This window comes from Drosophila suzukii, chromosome 2R, assembly GCF_043229965.1.
Source record: "Drosophila suzukii chromosome 2R, CBGP_Dsuzu_IsoJpt1.0, whole genome shotgun sequence".
NCBI classification, from domain to species: Eukaryota; Metazoa; Arthropoda; class Insecta; order Diptera; family Drosophilidae; genus Drosophila; species Drosophila suzukii.
The window spans coordinates 21,816,370-21,836,919 of NC_092081.1; the positions used below are offsets into that span (position 1 = coordinate 21,816,370).

At 41.4% G+C, this 20,550-nt stretch overlaps 3 protein-coding genes and 1 long non-coding RNA gene across 4 annotated transcripts in view; 2 read left to right on the plus strand and 2 right to left on the minus strand.

Annotated features, from left to right (window-relative positions):
• Nucleotides 1–45: 45 nt before the first annotated feature.
• LOC108008856 (uncharacterized) lies at nucleotides 46–986 on the minus strand. The gene is made up of 3 exons (XR_001767420.4): nucleotides 774–986; nucleotides 618–718; nucleotides 46–393 (listed from the first exon to the last, which is right to left on the minus strand). It is a non-coding gene; the product is annotated as an uncharacterized lncRNA (long non-coding RNA).
• A 936-nt stretch (nucleotides 987–1,922) lies between these two features.
• On the minus strand, nucleotides 1,923–4,060 carry LOC108010209 (uncharacterized). Its single transcript, XM_017075053.4, has 2 exons — nucleotides 3,678–4,060; nucleotides 1,923–3,064 (listed from the first exon to the last, which is right to left on the minus strand). The coding sequence occupies exons 1-2, from the start codon at nucleotides 3,997–3,999 to the stop codon at nucleotides 2,109–2,111; spliced, it is 1,278 nt and encodes a 425-aa protein (XP_016930542.2). The 5' UTR covers nucleotides 4,000–4,060; the 3' UTR covers nucleotides 1,923–2,108.
• Nucleotides 2,470–20,550, plus strand: part of RpL31 (ribosomal protein L31) — a 46,264-nt gene continuing 28,183 nt past the window's right edge. The window contains exon 1 of the mRNA XM_070994666.1: nucleotides 2,470–2,480. The gene's annotated coding sequence lies outside the window, so the exon portion shown is untranslated. The remainder of the gene's footprint in view (nucleotides 2,481–20,550) is intronic.
• On the plus strand, nucleotides 18,369–20,380 carry Or45b (Odorant receptor 45b). Its single transcript, XM_017072839.4, has 6 exons — nucleotides 18,369–19,142; nucleotides 19,203–19,390; nucleotides 19,699–19,874; nucleotides 19,930–20,028; nucleotides 20,083–20,235; nucleotides 20,297–20,380. Exons 1-6 carry the CDS (start codon nucleotides 18,619–18,621, stop codon nucleotides 20,345–20,347), a joined length of 1,191 nt encoding a protein of 396 aa, XP_016928328.2. The 5' UTR covers nucleotides 18,369–18,618; the 3' UTR covers nucleotides 20,348–20,380.

A 20,550-nucleotide genomic window follows, 5' to 3' on the forward strand; every position in this document is an offset into this window, starting at 1 on the left:
GGGACCCAATAAATGTATCTTTTTTGTTTAAATGTTATGGTATCAAAAAATCCTATACCTTTTGAAAGTTAATTTAAATGTTGTTAAGAATCCTATACCTTTTGAAAGTTAATTCAAATGGAAGAAATCTATAATACAATAGTGATTTATAATAGCTATTAATAATAGTGATTTTCTGGAGATTCTGTGTTTCAATTTCGAATTTTAAGCTATTCCTACAGATTTGAAAACAATGTTTAGTCTGACCATTTCCCAATCTCTGCTTTGTAAAGCACCACACAGAGTGCCCCCAATTTATCATCTAGCGGGTTTATCTTCGGTCCGAGTTTTCCGTCCATAAAACTCCACAAAAGATAAACAAGAAGAACGCCCATTCCAATGCAGCGTTTTGGCCTAGAAAAGAAACCAGAGAGTGAGAAAAAAAAGAGAAAACAAAGAATGGAGAATGGAGAACTGGGCATAAAGTAGACTTTTGATCGGGCCACGAAGAAGCGACAACAAAGCGCTTGTTTGATTATGCTGGCCAAGCATAAAACCCCTATGTACAAACGTATGCCGCAGATACAAAATACAAAATACAGATGTACATACACACACGACACGTGTAATTGACCTACTTTCCCCACTCGAAAAAGTGTATCTGTGTGAGTTGCCTGTCCAGCTATTTGGATGCCATAGAAAAAAGCGGAAAAAAGAGTGGTACGAGCAGAAGAGGCGGCTGAAAAAGCTCAAAACCTAGATAAGATAAACGAAACAAGTACACCATTACTCACCAAGAGTGGGTCTGATATACAAACATTCATATATATGTATCTGTAGAACCCTGATCGTGTGTAATAAACCAGAATTTGTGTAATTAAAGCAAGAAAAATGTAAAAAGTATCTTGCAGATACGAAGTATATAGGAGCTTTTGCCGCCAACAAAGCTCACAGATACGCTTTGGCCACAAATGAAATAGTTTGTCGCCCTGTAGCGAGCGACATTTGTTGCCATGTGGCTGGCGACCTATTTACTACGGCATATCCATCAGATACATGCACAGAACAATTGAAAATACAACAAAAAAAGAAGGGGTTCCTGAGAGATCTATTGGAATGCGGCTAGCTGCGGAATCGAACAATGCTGAAAATGCGAAAATGCTGAAAATCACCGCCCACTGGAGGCGCTGGCTAAAAGCTGAAAGCTGAAATCGAGCCACGAAAGGCAATTACACGCTATCTTTTGGGGCCCGCAGATAGTTTTGTTTGCTCTCCGGCGCGACACTGATAAAGGGCAATTAGCAGCGAACATGTGCGGCGAAACTGGAGAATCGAAAAGACCAGAATGTCTGACAAAAAGCAATGAAAGCGCAGCGCTAAGCGAGCAACTTAATTAATTAGTTTCGACCGTAAACGCCCCTCTGCCATCTCGTATCTTCCACACAGAGAACAAAAAAATCAAAAGTATCTCGAAGATTAAAAATTATTTTCATGGTGTTAAGCTCTAAAATACTAATTTTTTAAACTCTTAGGAGAAATGAAAAAGTATAGACTAAATTTTAAAACAACTATATTCGTGTCTAAAAAACTATCTGATGCTAGGTATGTACAATAAAAGTATCTTCACCAAATTGTAAGTCACTGCATGGAGTTTAACTCAAACCTTCGGTATAAAAATGCTCCAATAGAATATCTACAAATCCAAGACATTTATTGAAGAACCAGTAGAGTTCTGAATTTGATGTACTACATTTTTCCACAGTGCGGATAACTGCTGGCCGCACTTTGCAGTTAGTCAGCAAAGTAGCTAGCAAGTCTCTGGCCGCGCTTGCCGTGTTTGCCGATTGTTAACACGCCGTCGTCCGGCTATTTTCGCCGCTGATGTAATCATTTTTTTTAGCCAGAACACAACAGAGCCCCCAATTCAAGAAAAACAGCGCATGTAACCAAAATCAGTTTCGATTTAGTTCCGTCAGTCGGCGGATCGCGTCGACCCGCAAAATACCCTATACATCGTCGATTCACAGAGATTACATACAGAATTTACACATCAATGAGATAGCTTAGCCTAGGATTAGCCGTACATTAAGGTATTTGGATTAGCTGCCTAAGGGCTTGTCAAAACAGGCTCAATCGGAGCGGTCGGGACTTGAGATTGGTTCACCGGCGTAGGACGCATTGACAACATGTCCAGGTGCTTCACCCGCCGGCGTCGGTCTTGAGATTTCGGAACGGCGACGTTTGAGCTCCTGGCGCGAGGAACTGAGCCTCTTGCTCCTCTTCATGTTGGTAAATCTCACGTAAATTTTACCCCGCCTCTCGGTGCGGTAAAAATGTAGCTGCTCCTGCGGGAACAGTTCCAGGATCTCGTTTTCCAAGAGGTGACTCCGCTGCAGGGTCAGGTGCAACTGATTTTCCTCGTAAAAGCTGCACACCAGCTGAATGAGCAATAGCCGCTGCACTGCATCCAGAGGCTCGTTGTGTCCAATGCGTTCCATTAGGTGCTGGGCCTTCGGGCCCGAGGCTCGCAGGATGCCCAGAATGCTGACTTCATGGTCAGCAGCTGCAATTGGTTCGTCCTTGCAGACTGGTGTTCCTCCCGAAGAGCCAGGGCCCGATCCACTATCCACTACCCTAGGCTGCTGCATCGCCATCGCATGCTCGTTCTTAACGATTACCATGTCGTTGACAGCCTGCGCAGGAGGCTGAACAACGGGCATTGGAAAGGGAACGGGCATTGTCCTGGGCTGACCGAGGGCCACTAGTGATTCCGCCGGTATTGTCTTGGCAGGATCCTCGGGTTTCGGTATATCTTCCTGCTCGGATGGATGGTCCACATCCGCTGGGTTCTGTCCAGGGAAATGGGACTGCGTCTGGGGCTGGGTGTGAACCTCCTGGCAGCGGCAACCGGTGCAGTGGCTCGACCCCTGACCCTGCACGCCCTGCAGCGGCACGTTCAGCCATCGGCGCCACCGCTCCAAGTGGTGCTCAAAGCGAATGCGGGTCCCGAAGCGAAAGTTCCGCAGCAGCTCGGACAGGTGATGACGTTTAATCATCTGCAGCTCGTCTACGTTGATGGCCTCATCTGGAAAATAGTCATTAATAGATTTTCTAGGCTGAAAATTAGGTTATCTCTTAATTATTTTCGAGCATCCGAATCTATGGGCTACATTTATCTTAAAAACAATTTTTTTAACCATTTAATCCCAACATTCCCAGTCTACTTTTGCCGTTTGTTTAAAAGGAATTGCTATTTACTTTGGAAAGTTACTTAAGATCATGACTATCATTTATAGCCTAATGAACAGAAAATATAATGAAATTTATATGTAATGAATTTCAAGGCCCATAATTAGCCAAATACATTTTTTAAAAAGTACAAGGCTATCCAAATTTGTCAATACAATAATATTTACTTATATTGATTATTTTTGAAAACCTTTTTTTTTACATCATAATATCATAATTCATTTTAACATAACATCAGACTAGAAAGGTTTGTTAGCATATAATCTATTTATAATAGTTACAAAAATGAATGGCTAGATCTCAACTCAACGATACTAAAGTTTAAAATTAACCCGCAGCGACACACTAGGGGTTAAAGTCGCGCTCTTTTTTCCACCGCTCTTTATCGGCGCTTCTGTTTTGGTTTGTTTACATGCTGTACATAAGTACGTACATACATACATACATACCTTGAAGGTGGGGCAGCAGATCTGCCACATCCCAGGACTGAAGAAGTTCGCGCAGCTCCTCGTAGTCCTCCTTTCCAGCCATCTCGAGCAGCTGCAGGCCGTGCGATTCCAGGGCGGAGTTGTCCACAGATCCAGAGCCACGTGGCATCTGCGGGGGCGATGATGTACACGGATTCATTCGACTACAACCGAGCGTACATCCTTTCGTCACGAATAAGAGTGCAGCACTGAATTTTGCAACAGGCGCGATGTTCTCTCCCGTCCCTCGCCGCACACAAACCGACGCATACATACATATGTACGGTTTTCGTCTCGGTTTCATCGCGTTCTATTCTTCATCGTTTTTGTTTCGTTCATTCGTAGTCGGCTTCGCAAACTCAACGAACAGCGTATGTACCAAGGGCGTAGTCGGGCACGGGAAAAGGGGGTCAACTGCGTGCCGCTTAAAATGTTTTAGCTGTTATGAATTTGAGCATTCAGTTTATTTTGCAGGTTTTGTTGGGCTATGAAGAAAGTTGTATTTGTTAAACGACCCCCTCTAGATCTAATGTTGACTACACTCATACCGACATACAATCTTGCCTGCAAAAATACAGCGGTGGTTTTCGTTTCTTCGTGTTTTTTGTAGCTGTACATACACACATAAGTTTGTTTGATTGTTTATTGATACATTTTAACAGCATGCTAGCGCTTCAAACACCAAACAGATGAGACCGATCGCTTACTACCCTTATTTGTATTAAACAAATGTTTATGAACATATGTACGTAACTACAGTTTATGAAGTATACATTGTTCATAGATATGCATGTACAGCAGTACGCACAGATGTACATTGTACATTGTACATTGTACTTGTACATACATACATACACAGTCTCGATCAATACAATTTTGGACTTTCAAAATACATCCATGTTAAATGTATTAAGTATTATGTATGTATATGAATTTCATATCCTAGAATTTTGTTTTAACATATGTATAAATTTCGAAAATCATTCGAATTTTTTCAATATGGTTTGAAAAGTATTTAAAAAAGGAAATCCAATACTAAACAGTAACGGTAATATCGATTTCCAAATACTTAGCTTTTTTTTTAATGTTTTAACTTGACTTTAAAGAGGAAGTTATAGGAACTTAATAATAATATAATAATAGAATAATAATAATGTATGAAAAATAAATGTCTGACCAAGCCTAAGAATAACTAAGAACTACAAAATGCAAATCTTCTATCTTGTTTTCAACTTTAATTTTTAGATTCAGGAACTCTACATGTTTGAATTATAAAACATTACTTAGTTTTTAACTTTCTATCGTCAAATAAGTGTTATTCTTTCGGTTCCGGGAATGTACATATATCAAATTGTCAGATTGGTTTTCTTAGAACGGGGTTTAGCTTTCTTCTCTAGCTTAAGTAAGACGATCTCAGTTTAAAGTAGTTCTCCAATTCTGAAAAGTGGGTGGATGGAGGGAAATCAGCGGTCACTGACGCCGACACTTCTGCGTGGCTGGGTGTTTGAAAAATTGGTTTGAAATTCAACCTCAAGACGTCATCACCATCCATGGCTCATAAGTGAAGTAGCTGGCACACCGGTTCAATGAACTTTCTTTTGTAAATGTTTTCCTTTCTTCGCTCTCTCTCTCCGCGTCCCTCCCCTCCCTCTGTTCTCCCTCGGCTCCCTCTTTTTGTTTACTTAGCTGCATTGTCGCTGTGTGTCTGTGTCGGCCGCCCTTTGCTTTCTTCTTTCATTTTTTGGACGACGACTTTCCGGAGTCGGAGTTTCGGTTTCTTCAGTCTTTTCGGGTTTCCTCTTTCAAAGAAGGGGAACTGCAACTTGTTTGGTTCAAATGCCTTCATTAACGACGCACACAACCGGGAAATGCGGGGAGCCAAATGGAAATTCCGTGTCACGGATTCCCGGACACTCACTCCCAGGGCAAACGACCTTCTCATCCCCTGGAATCCGTTTCGGTTTACATTTTTCGCAACCTCTACCTGACCTGAGGGAATTTCCCCACCCCAAGCTCACTGGTACGGAAAACTCATACCCGAAATCCGTAATTCAAACGCTGAAAACCTTCTAATTATATTTATTTCAGAGGCAACGAGCTCTTTGGTTACCAATTAGATGCAGATTGTTTGCCTTTGGCCAAGATTGCGGCCAGGAAATTTAGCCCTGTCAAACAAGCATCTCTAAATTGGTCATTAATAGGTAGATTGTTTGTTTATTAGAAGTAATAGTTAATAGACCAGTTACAGTATCTAAGAGTATATATCTTCAGAAATCTTTTCACGACTTTGCTAAAAAAATATGTAAGATATAAACCCATTAATCGGGATAGAAACAGTATGATTCTGAAGTTGTATAACCCATACAAATATTCATTAAACCATTTGTATTGTTTATCATAGGGCTCTTTCCCATTTACATGCAACAGTTAATGAAACTAGCTGATTACATGCAGTACATACTGAACTCTGAAAACCTTTTCATGACTGCTAAAAAAATATCTAAGGTATACATAAACCCATTAGTAGAAAGATTCTTAACTTTTAGAACCCATACAAATATTCATTAAGCCATTTGTATGATCTATCGTAAGGCTCTGTCCTATTTACATGCAACAGTTAATGAAACGAGCTGATTACATGCATTACATACTGAACTCTGAAAACCTTTTCATGACTGCTAAAAAATATCTAAGATATAAACCCATTAATCGGGATAGCAACAGTATGATACTAAAGTTTTAGAACCCATACAAATATTCATTAAGCCATTTGTACGGTTTACAGTAAGGCTCTTTCCCATTTACATGCAACAGTTAATGAAACGAGCTGATTACATGCATTACAAACTGAACTTTCTGAACTGGGCGATCAAGCCATAAATTATAAAACCTATTTTACAAGGGAACCTACGAGTATATGCAAATGTCAGTAAACTGGTTCTGTTTCAAAATTCCCTCCCCTATCATGGCAATTGCATTTGGAGAAAGGAAAACGTAAACAAAGGAAGAGGAAGCCCCCTTGATAAGACGCAATTTCTTGCCAAGTTATCATTCTAATGAAAAATTCTTTGGCCACCAGGTAGCATAAAGAAACAAAGAGACATTTTCTGCCCCTATATGTTCTATATGCAGGGCGAATTGTTTCACAAAAGGAAACTGCGAAAGAATGTGGAAACATGCGCAATACCGTCCGACTTTCCAGGGAGGTTTTGAGGTTTTGAGGCGGGAAAAAGCCCAGGGGTGACTCGATATTTTTTCGGGAAATGGTGATACAATGGAGTTGCATCGGCATTTGTTTGCCAGGAATACCGAAAGCCAGATGGGAACTAGGATTAGCTGAGATTTGTATTTTGGTGCCTTATAACTTCCAATCATTTTAGGGGACTCGAACCCGGAAACCCCTTCTGGGACCCACCACTGGCCTAATCAATGCAAAGGCGGAAACACTATAACTTGTATCGCCTGGAAGTGGCTAAGTTTTCATTTTTCTTATCAACTGCGCAGCAGCTTGGCAAGTTTTTCCGCCTTTTGTGCGCAATTCCCAGTCCCAGTCCCAAGTTTCAGATCTCCTCCATTCAAGAGCGTTTCCCTCTCGAGCTGTATGCGTTAAATGGGGCTTTTCGAGGTCTGAGATTCTGCCGCAGACATCTTGGGGGCCCCGTGAGCAGCGACGTCGACGTCGGCGCCGTGCCTCGGTGACCTACACACTGGCACACCCCCAAAGACCCCAAAAGCCGTACCCCCTTCGTCACCTCCTCGCCCACCCTGTAAAGTACATGAAAAAGCTTATACAGAACTTAACTTTATGTACACTTTTATGGCCATGTGCTGGGGCTTTTGTGGGCTCCATGCTCCGTGCTCCGTGCTCCGTGCTACGCATATAGAAACGATTTTTGGCCGAGCAGAAAGCGAGTTGGAGTCCGATGGGGCATTCGCCAATCTTGATCCGCTGGCATTAGACGCGTTGCTCACTCGGTGGCGAGTGTATGGGTGTGTAGCGCGCGATTTCGCTTATCAGTTGGCTGATAAACCAGTTCCTGAAAATTCTGAACCGAGTAAGTAACGAAAAACAGACGGGAATCTCTAGATCGAACCATCTGACATCTGTCACATAAAAATGGGAAGTATGTTGACTTTTCGTTACGGAAATCGCATTTAAGTGACTCATATGGCAACTTTCCAATGGCTTTTTATGACATTTCGTTTGAAAGTTGGGTTAAAACTGTTCTATAATATCTTTTTGTAATAGAAAGTCAAATAAATGGACTTTATAGTGCAGGAAAGGATTTGTTTTGGTATTTCATGTTAGTCTTGCAATATAAAACATCAGTTTAATGGACTTATAAATACATTCAGAGAAAGTTAGGTTTTACATATTATTGTGAAATGATAGTTATACTGATTAGTTCGTTGAAAAAAGTTAAGAATCAAGTTCGATCCAAATATAAACTTTCAGTAATGGAATTTCGACCTCATAGTGTCGGCCTACTGATAACAAGCACTGGCATTACTTCTATCGACATCGCCCCATACCCCCAACCAAATCACATCTGTTTAAAGTCCAACCAGATGCCAGATGCAGATGTCGGGGCAGCTACCATTAAATATTAATAGCTATTGGCAAGCGGCCGACCTGCAGGCACTATAATTGCATAAAATTACAGAAACTAACGAACGCTCTCAGCTGTATCATTCGACTCGACATCGATTTTTTCTAGTTATTCTCGGCAACGGACTCTCTAATTAGTCGCTAATACGTGTGGGGGTTTCAAGGTGTACGACTTTTTGTTCCCAGACCCCAGACCCCAGTCCCCAGCTGATGGATTAGAATTTAAAGTTCAAAAGCTCAGTCCACAAGGCTGTAGCTCGCCTCCAATTAAAAGTGGTTATGTTGTGGGATTAGAGAAACCTGTTTAAAAATGGGTACCCAGTAGAACCACAGAAAATGCTCGAAAAAGATCGTTTTTTGACAAGATTCTCTTTGGTGGAATACATTGAAAACAATTGGAGGAGTCTTTGGAGAAACCAAAAACAGAATCGTCTTGATTTTGGAAAACTTAATTTGAATTTCCATTGTTTGTATAGGTTTTTCCACGAGCAGTCTTACTTTCACTACTTAAAATTGACCAATTCTACGAAAGAAATAAGAATTTCCAGTGAAATTCTAATATTTATAAAAAAATTGTAAAGATCTGAAATTGTAAATTATTCCCAGAGAGTTATAGAGACCCCCTTGTAATTCCCTAAACCATTTGTGCGTGCTCGGAGTAATTGAAAGACAGTCTGCGAAGATTTGGGGGAAGAACCAAGAGACCAGAAGAACAAGAGATTCGTGCCTGGAGCGCATTAACTTTTAACCCAAAAAAAAGAACGACGAGATTTTGTGGTCTTTTTCGGTTTCTGTTTTGTGGTTAAGTAAACGTAAACAGAGACGAAAATTAAAAGAAATCACATGCAACGCACGTCTGCAGAGCGAGCGGGATGGCGATAGCGCTCTTGCCAGCTTTCTTTTGCCTCTGCCTTGCGTTTCTCGTTTTACTCCCGTGTGGCTTTTAATTTTCGAGCATAAAAACATAAAACGCAAAAGGCAACTGTGGCGTCATCGCCGAAAATTTGTTTCGCTTTCGAACTGGTTTGGATGTTTTTTTTTTGTTGTTTCTGATGTCGTCATCGCGAAGATCCCAAAAATTGCATCAATTTCCGCTTTTCGCCTCTTTTCCAAGTCCGCCCCCTCGGATCCCGTTGCCAGGCAACCGAAAAAAGAAAAGAATTGGAAGCAGAAACAAAAACAACGGTGCAGCTGCAGCTTTGCGTGCCAAGTGGAAAATGGAAGGAGAACGGGAATGGGAAAGAGAAGAAGGGAAAGAGGCAAGATTCGCAAAAGATTCGCGCGCCAATAACCCAGTTTTCAGTTTTCCGTTTCTAGTTGGCACTTACTAGTACACAAAGAACTTTCTGTGTGTGTGTGTGCAGTGGAAAAACTGGTATATATGTATATGTTTGTATGTATGTGCTTACAAAAGTATATACATAACCTACACATAACAAGTGATGACACACTTTTGCACACATGCTTAGCCAAGAACACACATGTGCATGTGCCTTACAACTAATCAAACTAACCCACTTTCTTTGGCCAACATGCAGATTTCTAATTAGATTGCAGGTTTATCTTTCGTAATTTACATGGTTACGTTGCCGTTTCAATGGAAAAACAACGAGACGCGGAAAATTTCATCAAAAGTGCGCGACAGGGCCACAAAGCTACACTTCAATGGAAAACCAGCAACAACAAATGTGTGTCAGCGACAAAGCAGCACCAGCACACACACTCGCACATAAGGCCGTTTATATACAGAACAGAAAGCTTCGCGCTGCCCTCTCGCTCGCACTCGCGCGGAGTACATAGCGCTGTACTGTACTTGCGCGCAACTCTCCACAACGCCGACGTCGACGCCAACTCTCCACTCGCGCGCTTGGAAGCGATTTTGGCTCGCGTTTTTCCGATCTGCGTTGTATTCGCCGCCGAAACCGTTTTATTCGCCGCCGAAACGTCGAACAGTGCGGTTGGTTCAGCGGTTCAGCGCTTGCAGTTGGATAGTTGGAAATATAAAACACCGAACACAAAGTATAAAGTAATATTAAAACCCTGCATGGGAAAACCCCAAGGAGAGCGCTGCCAGCCGAGAGCGAAAAAGCAAGAGAGAGAGGGCGAGCGCGTCCTACGCTGTTGCTAACGTCGAAAATAGTCGCGACGGTTGAGTTGATTGAGTTGGTGGTGGTTTTCCCAGTGAACTTTGCCTGCAGAGCCATAAATCGAGAACAACTAAAGAAAGCAGACAATTTAAATTGCCAAAAGCAATCGCCGCGGATTACGATTACGTAAAGAGCAGAGTATTCCCAAGGAGAGGCGTATTAAAAAAAGAAAAGAGGGAGACGGCAGCAGGAACTGGATGACACATTTCTTTTTCCGAATCAATTACGCAACTTGCAAATGGCGCTGCCCGCTGTTGCTATCTCGCTCGCCCGCCCGCTCGCGTGTTTCTAAGGCCCCGTAAATGTGTGCTTTTCATTATCGGAAGACGAAGACAAACGGCAAGTCGGAAAAAAAACCTCACACATACATATTTTTTCACCCAAATTCAAAGAGAGAGCGCAAAAGCTCCGGCGACGTCATATTTTTATGGAACAGACACGGACACTGACACACACATACCTACGCACGCGTGAATTCTAACGAAACGCTTTCGCTTCGTTCAGTTTTGGCTTTCGTCAAGTCCGTTGCCTTGGTTTCGCTTCGTCAACTCGCGTCATTTGCAGCTGCACAGCGGACAAAGTTGGCCGCGTTTTTTCCGCGCTTTGCCTCGCCTCTCCTTCGCCTTCGCGCCAATCTAATGGAATTTTTTGCGGCCGCGAGTGTGTTTTTTGCCAGCGAACAGTGTGGACTAGTTTTCATTATTTATCACCGCAGCCACAGCCACACAACGTAACGTACTGCAACCTATGTGGGAGCGAGACGGGGACTCACTGTGCTTATTAAGAAGTCAGTCTTTTTCTCTCTCCTATACAAATTGCGGGCGTATCACCAATAGCCGAGTGGAGTGTGGATTGTGGTGTGCCACGAATTAACCATAGTTTTGTGCCTACTTATTAAGCAGACTTGTTTGTAATTGAAATGAATAAATGCCCTCTATATTTCCAGCAGCAGCCATTCAACTGAAACTGTCTCTTTCCAGTGTGCTCTCTTCTATCCTCTCCTCTCCAATCACTTTATTACACGTTTTATGTTTTATCATTCCACACACACACTTACACGCTCACAAAGTTTTGGACGAGGACGGGCAAAGCTAACGGGTGGGAGGGAGAGGGCGCGCCGAGAACCGTTACGACAGCGCGTGCTTGTTGTTGGTCTTTTTGCTGTTGCCAAGAGTGAATGATATATTATTGTTGTATGGAGGCAAATGAAACTGTACAATGAACGGCGGTGGGCAAGGAGGAGGAATAGAGCGAGAGAGAGGCAAACTCGAAGTACAACAAAAGCGAAACTTACGTAAACACGCATGTCTACGCATCGGTGTGTGTGTGCTTGTGTGTGAATTATGTTTCTAGTTTTTCGAAAAGGAGAAGTAGAAAATCAAGTTTCTATCGACGGAATGAATCATATTCCGATTCCGCAGAATAAGCCCCCAGTCTTCTGAACAATCTCCATTTGTCATGGGACTTTGGCTGGCACTTATTTTTCCCATTAATTAAGGCGTTATGACTAAGAATTGCAATTGCTGGTGATGCAATTCCCGCCGTCACTGAAATTATTTGCAAAAATTATATAAATTGGCTTTTCAGGTGCTCGTTACACGAATCATTCGCTTGGAAATATAGATATACGGGGAATGGCATGCCAACAACTCGATTAGAGATATTATATTAGTATAGAATGCACAGTGTTCGAGGTAATTGCGTTCGCAGAACGATTTGTGTGGACCTTGGAAATTCACACAATAACTATTGCTATTCGCAATGTATAATTTATTTTTTGCATTCGAAACTTCGACTTTGCAGTCCGGAGTCGAGGCTGCTCTATCTCTTTCTAACGCCTGCAGCAGCTGACCTTGAGAGCGAGACAAAGCCAACGGACAAACAAAGCGACAGAAAGAGACGGGCGATCGGAGCAAACAGATATTGTCTTTATCTAATATCTACAGTCCGACTTCTATAGCTCGAACTAATACTTTTTGATCAGTACTGCAGTATCATCATGATATTAAATGGTGAATAAGAGTACTTTTTTTCACATAAACCTGTAAATAAAATATCTAAGGTTCCTATAAAACCCATTTAACTTTAATCATTTCAATAACTTTTCCTTATCTAAATATATCGTCGTCTAATTGTTGCTGTAGAATTAATATCACATTTTATTCAAATTATATGTTTGTTATCCCAAACTGTAAAAGGTAAACTACAATAAATTAGATATAGATGTAATAATTGGATTGTCTTTTTGCTTTCAATGGGGTATATTAGGTAGTCTCATGTGATAGGTACTTGTATATAGATTCCTTATGTCAGTCCTAACTGGTTTATAAATCTAATACAAAACTTGAAGCTGAACTACAGGGTAATAAAACCATATGGCACTTTCAATTCGAAACTTTTAAGAAACAACAATTTTAAGTATTAAGTTGTCATTATAATAGCGTAACATCAACAGACATGAATAAAATAGAATGAAATGAAACTTAAGAATATTTGGAAACTGCCCTTATCATAACAATTTTGCGACCCAAGAGTTTTGAAGTATACTCCACAGATATTTATTTCCTGTTACTCATGCAGTTCTAAGCTAGTATGTGATAGATATAAATGGATGGAATTCTGGATGTCTGACTGTAGTATCTGCCCATACTTGTTACTCATTAGCGGAGACATCCCCATCCCCCGAGCCGAACCCCTTCTTCAAGCAACCATAACCATCCGGGATGATTCCACATCAGTTGCTAAGCGAAAATGACGCCATCTTGCATTTGATGATCGTTGAAAGCTAGTTTTACAATAAACCAATAGAACTGAACTATGTATCTAAGGCCCAGCCCATAATACTTGATCTTTGGTCGGTGTGTAATTATAATCCAGTCAGTCCTTCAGCTGCCCCTTGCAACTTTTCGGTGCGGCTTCCACTCGGCGACTCACATCTTGGCATTTAATAAGAAGTTGGCCTTGAAGGCAGCCAGTTTGAAATTTGTGGATTCGGTTTCTGAGCCGCACTTCAGCCCCAGAACACAACACTTTGTGCCGAGTGTGTGTGATTAATGGGGCTTATTGCGGTTAGAGAGGCCTGCGCTTGGCTTTGAATTCGGCTTTGACTCCATTGGAGCTTTGAGCTTTTCGCTTTTGATGCATCAAAGGGTTAAGCCACCTAAGAAAATCCAGGTGGGTTAAAAATGGCACGATTCAGGGATTTGTGGGAAGCCCAAAAACAAGTAACAGGCAAAATTAATTATAATTTTTAAAGCCGATATATGTACCTAAAATGAGTAGGAGAAACAAAGAGGTTTTACTTAGATTGTTTTTAAGAACTTTGTAATACTCTTAAGCAAATAGGAATTTTCGAATTATCTATTCTGTTTTGAAACAATTTTATAAGGTTTATGAGCTACCAGATGTTTTTTAAAATTATTAAAAGGTCCTTATTGTAGTAAGTAGTTTTAGGTTTCCTATTGAAGTTAAACGCAACTTTTAGTTTAACATGCGTTTGAGAAAACGGCTTTAAAAATGTAATATAACTATAATAATTAAGACTATTTATAGATCTCACATTTATTAGAATGGTTGGTTAGACCATATGATGCTATCAAAGCAACAAAAGTACATAAAGAATTTTGAGAGATTTGATACTTTTCTGACCCCAACAATACCATACTAAGAACAATTATCCACAAAAATGGACATTAATTAATGTCAACTCGATTTCAACACCATTCATTCCCCTCGTATTGTGCAGCCTTGTTATGTTGATGTCAGCTCATTTGTCGCCCCAAATTAGAGGAAATAAATGCTTGTGTTTCGGTCTGTAAATGTGGCCAAACTGGAGGCCGCCGATACAACATCGATCCGCGCTAATTGCCATTAATCAGAGGCGTTTGTTTGTCTGGGAAAAGAAGGGGGGGGTGGGTTATCCATAGGGTCGGTCAGCTGACATCTCCATTCGGTCCGCAATTATCCACTGCACTATCCACTGGGAAAGCCCACATGTGTAGGCATAGGCCACCGTTTAAAGATCTCTCTATCTGCGAATGAGTTGGCCACAAGTTCCAGACCTCAGCTCACCCAGAACAAGATAGTACCACCCCCAATCGCAATCCCTCGAGAACTCAACCACATGACATGCCAAGCGGTTCCAATTTATCGTACTGAGAACGCTTGGCAGTCATTGGGAAAGCGATTCAACAAAATTTAAAACAATTTAGCTTATGTCACGTCTGCTCAGTGCCGAAAAGGGGGGAAAACCGGTGGGGGAAGCCGAAGAGTTTCAAGCGCTTAGAACAAAGCGCCACAAATTGTATTGTGTCACGCTCGATCTGCGGCCATGCGAACGGGGATATAAGCCCCACATATTCATATGTGTATTTACTGGGCTATATAAACATATACATATAGTATAGTTTTATTTGCACATGCGAGCACTCGTAGTGCCAGGCCATATAGATATGACTCTGGCCCATAGTCATGTACATGCTATTTATACGTTTATTCATTTAGTTCGCCTGTTTTAATTATAATTAACGCCGCTTTGCAAATTAACCAGCGGAAAACGAAGCATCCGAGGGCCTCTGCTTACCCCAATGGAAAATAGTTGTTTCGGATTAGCCGGGAATATCAGAAATTATCAGTAAGTAATGCTTTCATTTAGATAAGAATCATTTGGGTTAACTGCTTCTGGCGTGTCTATGCGATCACGCACACCCAACTATATACAATGTCGTGTCAAGAACGTATAGAACTAAAGCGAAAGCTTTGTTTCGTATATCTTGATTAAATGGTTCTAAGAATAATGCACAAGTTCTAAGTTTTTCGTTTTGAAAGGTTCGTGCTATACATTTTAAGTTGATATCTATAATTATTTTCCGCTGCATTTTAACCCTTATTTAAATAATTTATTTGGTTATCGTCAGCAAGGCTTTATGTTTGATCCATAAATGTGTACCAAACATGTCTACAAAACCACATTTATTATTAGGCCTAAATCTATGTATAGACCACACAGCACACGTTTTGGAAAGCATAGGTCTATATTAACTACAGAATCATTTTAGGCTATTATTTCAGCCCCAGCGATTTACCACCATGAATGAGTTTATGCCATTCGGATGACGTGCTGAAAGCCTCTGAGCAGGTTGTCAATCAGGTTGTCGCACATACGTACATCCCGAGCGGCGCCTTAATAATTGATCCCGCCTGCAGCTGGATGACGATGATGATGGCAGTGGAGGGGTCGGATGGGATGGATGAGTACACAGTCAGAAAATGCTATATGATATAATATGGTATACTATATGATATGATATTATATGATATGATATGATATGATATAACGTAAATACAAGATGTATGATATATGTAAGAATAAAAAACATACTACAATACTACTCCTGAATATATATTCAAGATTTACATGCAACTTTTCATATATGTAGGGTTTGGGATGGTATGGAATGATGGAATGTATGATATAGAAATATGAAATGATGAAAATAAAAGAAGAACGATATTAATAAACCATGAACAAGATATGGCAATACCTCGTCGGAATATACATTCCAGATTTAAATCGAACTTTTTATATATACTTACGTTTTGGGATGGTGTGGTATAGTATATTGTGTGGATAGACGGGATAGAAAAGATAAATAATTTTAGGGTCTAGGAATGTAATAATACTCGTACACGTGGAAATATCAGCTTTATCTCAAATGTTTCGTCTGTGCATGGGTTGGGATGGTGTGGAATGGTATAAGGCGAAGGAGTGTAATATTATTCACTCATCAAAAATATATATGGCAGTGTACTAATTACCCTGCAAATACAAGATTTATATGAAACTTTTTTTGGAGCACGGGATGGAATAGTGTGGTTGGTTGTTTATGGCTTGGGATAGATGGAACAGAACAGAAGTATGAATTATTAACTCATTAACTCATCAAAAAGATACATCAAAGTACTAATTCACCTGGAATTATAAGAATTACATATGCTTTTTTCCTGTGTGCACGGGTTGGAATGGTGGGGTATGGTTTATGGCATAGGATAGATGGTGGTGCTGACAGGCACCGAATCCAGCGACTCCAGCGATGCCAACTCCAACTGGGCCATGACGTGAGGCGACGCATCAGAGCGGAGCCCAAAGGAAGCGTGTGAAATCCCATTTGGCTAATGGCCAACGGCGTCAGCAGGAAAATCAACCTGTTTCGTAGTATCCACACCCCAGCACGGCCCCCCCTTTAAACTGGGAAAACTCGCTTCCAATTTCCACAGCGACACGGCGAATGCGAATGTGAATGTGGGCCAACCAGCAAGTCTTCTGTGTTGGTGGGAAAACGGGTTTTTCATTCGGGTTCTGCAACTGTTTTTTGGCGACTCGCTGACACGCTGGCCTCCTTTTTCCTCGGTTCCAGTGCTGGCACTCCTAACTTTTCCACTTGCTGTGCTTGTGCTGATTTTCCTCATTTTCCTGCAGCAGGATCGGAAAATCAGGGGAAAATGTTGTAATGAGTGGGGTTGGGGGGAAGGGGTGCTTTTCCAGGCCAGATTTTCCAAGGGGGGTGGCTGGGTGGCCCAACAGGGTGTGTCGGGGTCACCTTTGTAGCTGTTTTTTCGGGGGTGGTTAACCATAAAACGAGGCGCTTGAAGCTTGGGTTCTGGGGCTCTCGGGTTCTCGGCGATGATATCAGCCCTGGGGTGGATGTTTTTCCGCAAGCAGTACGAGGAACTAAGATTAAACCTACCCCCTGCACAAATAATCGTAATCAAAAGTGCCCTACTGGAAATCAATATCATGCATAGGGCGCAGCATTATTGCTCATACGCAACGTGAGCCGGACAAAGAACTTAATTAAAAGTGATTCACCCCAAGGAAAGGCAACTGCCAGCGAGCGTTGCATGCATCAACATAAATCTGTGTGTGGCAAATTCCATGCAAATCCGCGAACGCTTCTTTTTCGCCTGACCCACATCTCCCATCCATCTGATTTGAAATTCGAATTTGTCCCGAGTTCATCGGCACTCCGGCAAACAAGCCAAAACACAGCGAAAAAGGGCAAACACAAATTTATGCTCGAGACCCACAACAAAAGGAAGCTCATATTTATGGATGCCGTTTTGATTTGGTTTGGCGCAAGCCAAACAGTATTTTAAATTGGATGAAGTGAAGGCACTGTCGTTCAGGAATTCCTTGCGCCATCATCAAACTTGTTTTCCAGATACATTTTAATATTATTAAGTATGTTATTTTTAAAAAAAAGAAATCACAGTTTTTCAGTAAAAAAAAAACAAAATAAAATTGACTTACATTTAAAGTTTTGAAGATAGCCTAGATAAGAAATCGTTAAAACTTTTATTACACAGTTTTAAAAATTATAATACTGCATTACATATTTTAACATTTATATAAGGTTTCCTAAAATGGTTTTGGGTCTTCCCAATCCTTGCTTTCCATATTGGATGAACACAAGCTTAACAAAAATAACGAAATCAGATTGTTCTAAAGAATTCGCGTGTGATAAAATATCGTATTGGAATTTTAATGCCTTGCTCTGAAGAATTCGCAATCTTACTTAAACGGAAATATATTCTCTATTTATAGAATAAAAGATTTCAAAAACGGTTCGGTTTGCTCTGAAGTATAATCTGCCTCTTTTTTTGAAGAACTCTCATAGGGCTTTATGTTACCAAAACTAAGCAATGTATTATCGTGTATCCAGATATTCTTGCTTTTACAAATTCGCAACCTACAAGGAAACATTTACTAGTATAAACGAATCTTATCTTAAATATGAATTACCCATTACTTAAGATACCTGCTTTCCAGCCGAATTTCTGTGATAAACTGACCAAATTTCAATCCATCAATTTAAATTCCCCCCAGAACGAAGTCTTAAGGTGGTTCCCCTTTCAATGTTTTGAAAGAACTTATGGAAATTGTTTAATTACTAGGTTCCAAAACCAAAAATAAGGCTGGCTTATGACCATAATGACACGTGTGGGGGGCGTGCTGGGTCTGTCGCCCACTCAATTAGGTCCTCCGACTAATCCTGTCATTAAACACGGCCAGGTGTCGTTTGTTCGGGCTGGAAAACAATTATTAAACAATTAGGAGGTACTCGTTGGGGTCTATATAAAGGAGGAGCCTTTTCAACCCGGAAAAGTCATGTATCCGCGATTTCTCGACCGCAACTATCCGTTGGCGAAGCATCTGTTCTTCGTGACTAGATACTCCTTTGGCCTTTTGGGTCTGGGATTTGGTGGGAAGCAATCGTGGTTCCATCTCTCATGGTTGGTCTTCAATTTCGTGAATCTGGCTCACTGCTGCCAGGCGGAGTTTGTCTTCGGCTGGAGTCACCTGCGCACCAGTCCCGTGGATGCCATGGATGCCTTCTGTCCCCTGGCCTGCAGTCTCACCACGCTCTTCAAGCTGGGGTGGATGTGGTGGCGTCGTCAGGAGGTGTCTGAGCTGATGGAACGCATCCGCTTGCTCATCAAGGAGCAGGAAATTAGGGGAGATTCGCGCAAGGATGCGGCACAGAGGAGCTACTATGTCATGGTCACCAGGTGTGGCATGCTGGTCTTCACCTTGGGCAGTGTCACCACTAGCGCCTTCGTCCTGCGATCCCTTTGGGAAATGTGGGTGCGTCGACGACAGGAGTTCAAATACGATATGCCCTTTCGCATGCTGTGGGTTGTGCTCTAGACTCTACCTAAATTTAATTATCTGAGCCCTTGAATGATCTACAGGTTCCCCGAGTTTGCTCACCGAATGCCCTGGTTTCCCATATTCTACCTCTACTCCACTTGGAGTGGTCAGGTCACGGTATATGCCTTTGCTGGAACAGATGGTTTCTTCTTCGGCGTTACTCTCTATATGGCCTTTCTCCTACAGGCCCTGAGATACGATGTTCAGGATGCCCTCAAGCCAGTTCAAGGTGGGTGTATAACACAGAGAAAGAAATTTATAAGATATGATGATCTTTCTGATGAAATTTAGTTTCAATTCTATCTAGATACAGGGCGCAACACTTTGATATCTTTGAACATCTTTCTTGTGCTCTCTTTTTCTATTTTTCAGAGAGTCGAATATTGCTGTCTAGCTGTTACCCAGCGTTTTGCTAGGCGCTTTCTCCTTTTTTTGTCTCTTTTTCGATAGTAGAATTTTAGAGATAGAATAATGATAAATAATACATTTACCATGCGAATATCAAAATGATCCTTTTGTGATTTTCCCCGTTTTTAGATCCCTCGGTTAGGGAGTCCAATATCTGCTGCCAGCGCTTGGCGGATATCGTGGATCGCCACAACGAAATAGAGAAGATTGTCCAGGTGTTCTCTGGAATCATGGCTACTCCCACTTTTGTCCACTTTGTGTCAGCCAGCCTGGTGATAGCCACCAGTGTAATTGATATACTATTGGTGATAATTTGCTCTAAGTGATAAGTGCTCTAACTTAAACGAATTATTTCTTTAGTATTCCGGCTACAATATCATCCGCTATGTGCTCTATACGTTCGCCGTGTCCTCGGCTATATTTCTTTATTGCTATGGTGGCACGGAAATGTCCACTGAGGTGAGTAAAGACAAATATATTAAATTAACTTTAATATTTCTATGCTATTTGTAGAGCCTCTCCTTCGGAGAAGCGGCCTACACAAGTGCCTGGTATCAATGGGATCGGGAGACCCGCAGGAGGGTTTTTCTCATTATCCTGAGAGCCCAACGACCCATTACCGTAAGGGTGCCCTTTTTTGCACCTTCTTTACCAGTCTTCACTTCGGTGGGTTGTATATATCTATCTGTATTGCATTAAAGGTTATAACTAACTTATATCTCTTTAGGTCATCAAGTTTACGGGTTCCATTGTAGCCCTGGCTAAAACCATATTGTAAGGGAGGCACTATTAAAAAATCTGTATCTATGTATTTAAAGTTCTTGTTTTCCTTTAAATTAATTTGTGGTTGTGGGCTAGCCCGAAAGTATGCAATTCCGACAATTAAAGATGAAGAGTTGTGCAGACTTAAGTCAATTACTTAACGGGGGTCGGGGTCAAGGGTTCAAATGTCATACTCCAAGAGTTGAGGAAGTTAAGTGC

What these genes read in the sequence shown, in the direction of transcription:
- LOC108010209 (XM_017075053.4), bottom strand. Translation starts at nt 3,999, where the DNA reads ATGAAACCGAGACGAAAACCGTACATATGTATGTATGCGTCGGTTTGT. An exon ending in TCTGCTGCCCCACCTTCAAG is followed by an intron (nt 3,065 to 3,677) that starts GTATGTATGTAT and finishes ACTATTTTCCAG; the next exon opens with ATGAGGCCATCAACGTAGAC.
- Or45b (XM_017072839.4), top strand. Translation starts at nt 18,619, where the DNA reads ATGTATCCGCGATTTCTCGACCGCAACTATCCGTTGGCGAAGCATCTG. An exon ending in GTGTAATTGATATACTATTG is followed by an intron (nt 19,875 to 19,929) that starts GTGATAATTTGC and finishes TTATTTCTTTAG; the next exon opens with TATTCCGGCTACAATATCAT. An exon ending in CTTTACCAGTCTTCACTTCG is followed by an intron (nt 20,236 to 20,296) that starts GTGGGTTGTATA and finishes ATATCTCTTTAG; the next exon opens with GTCATCAAGTTTACGGGTTC.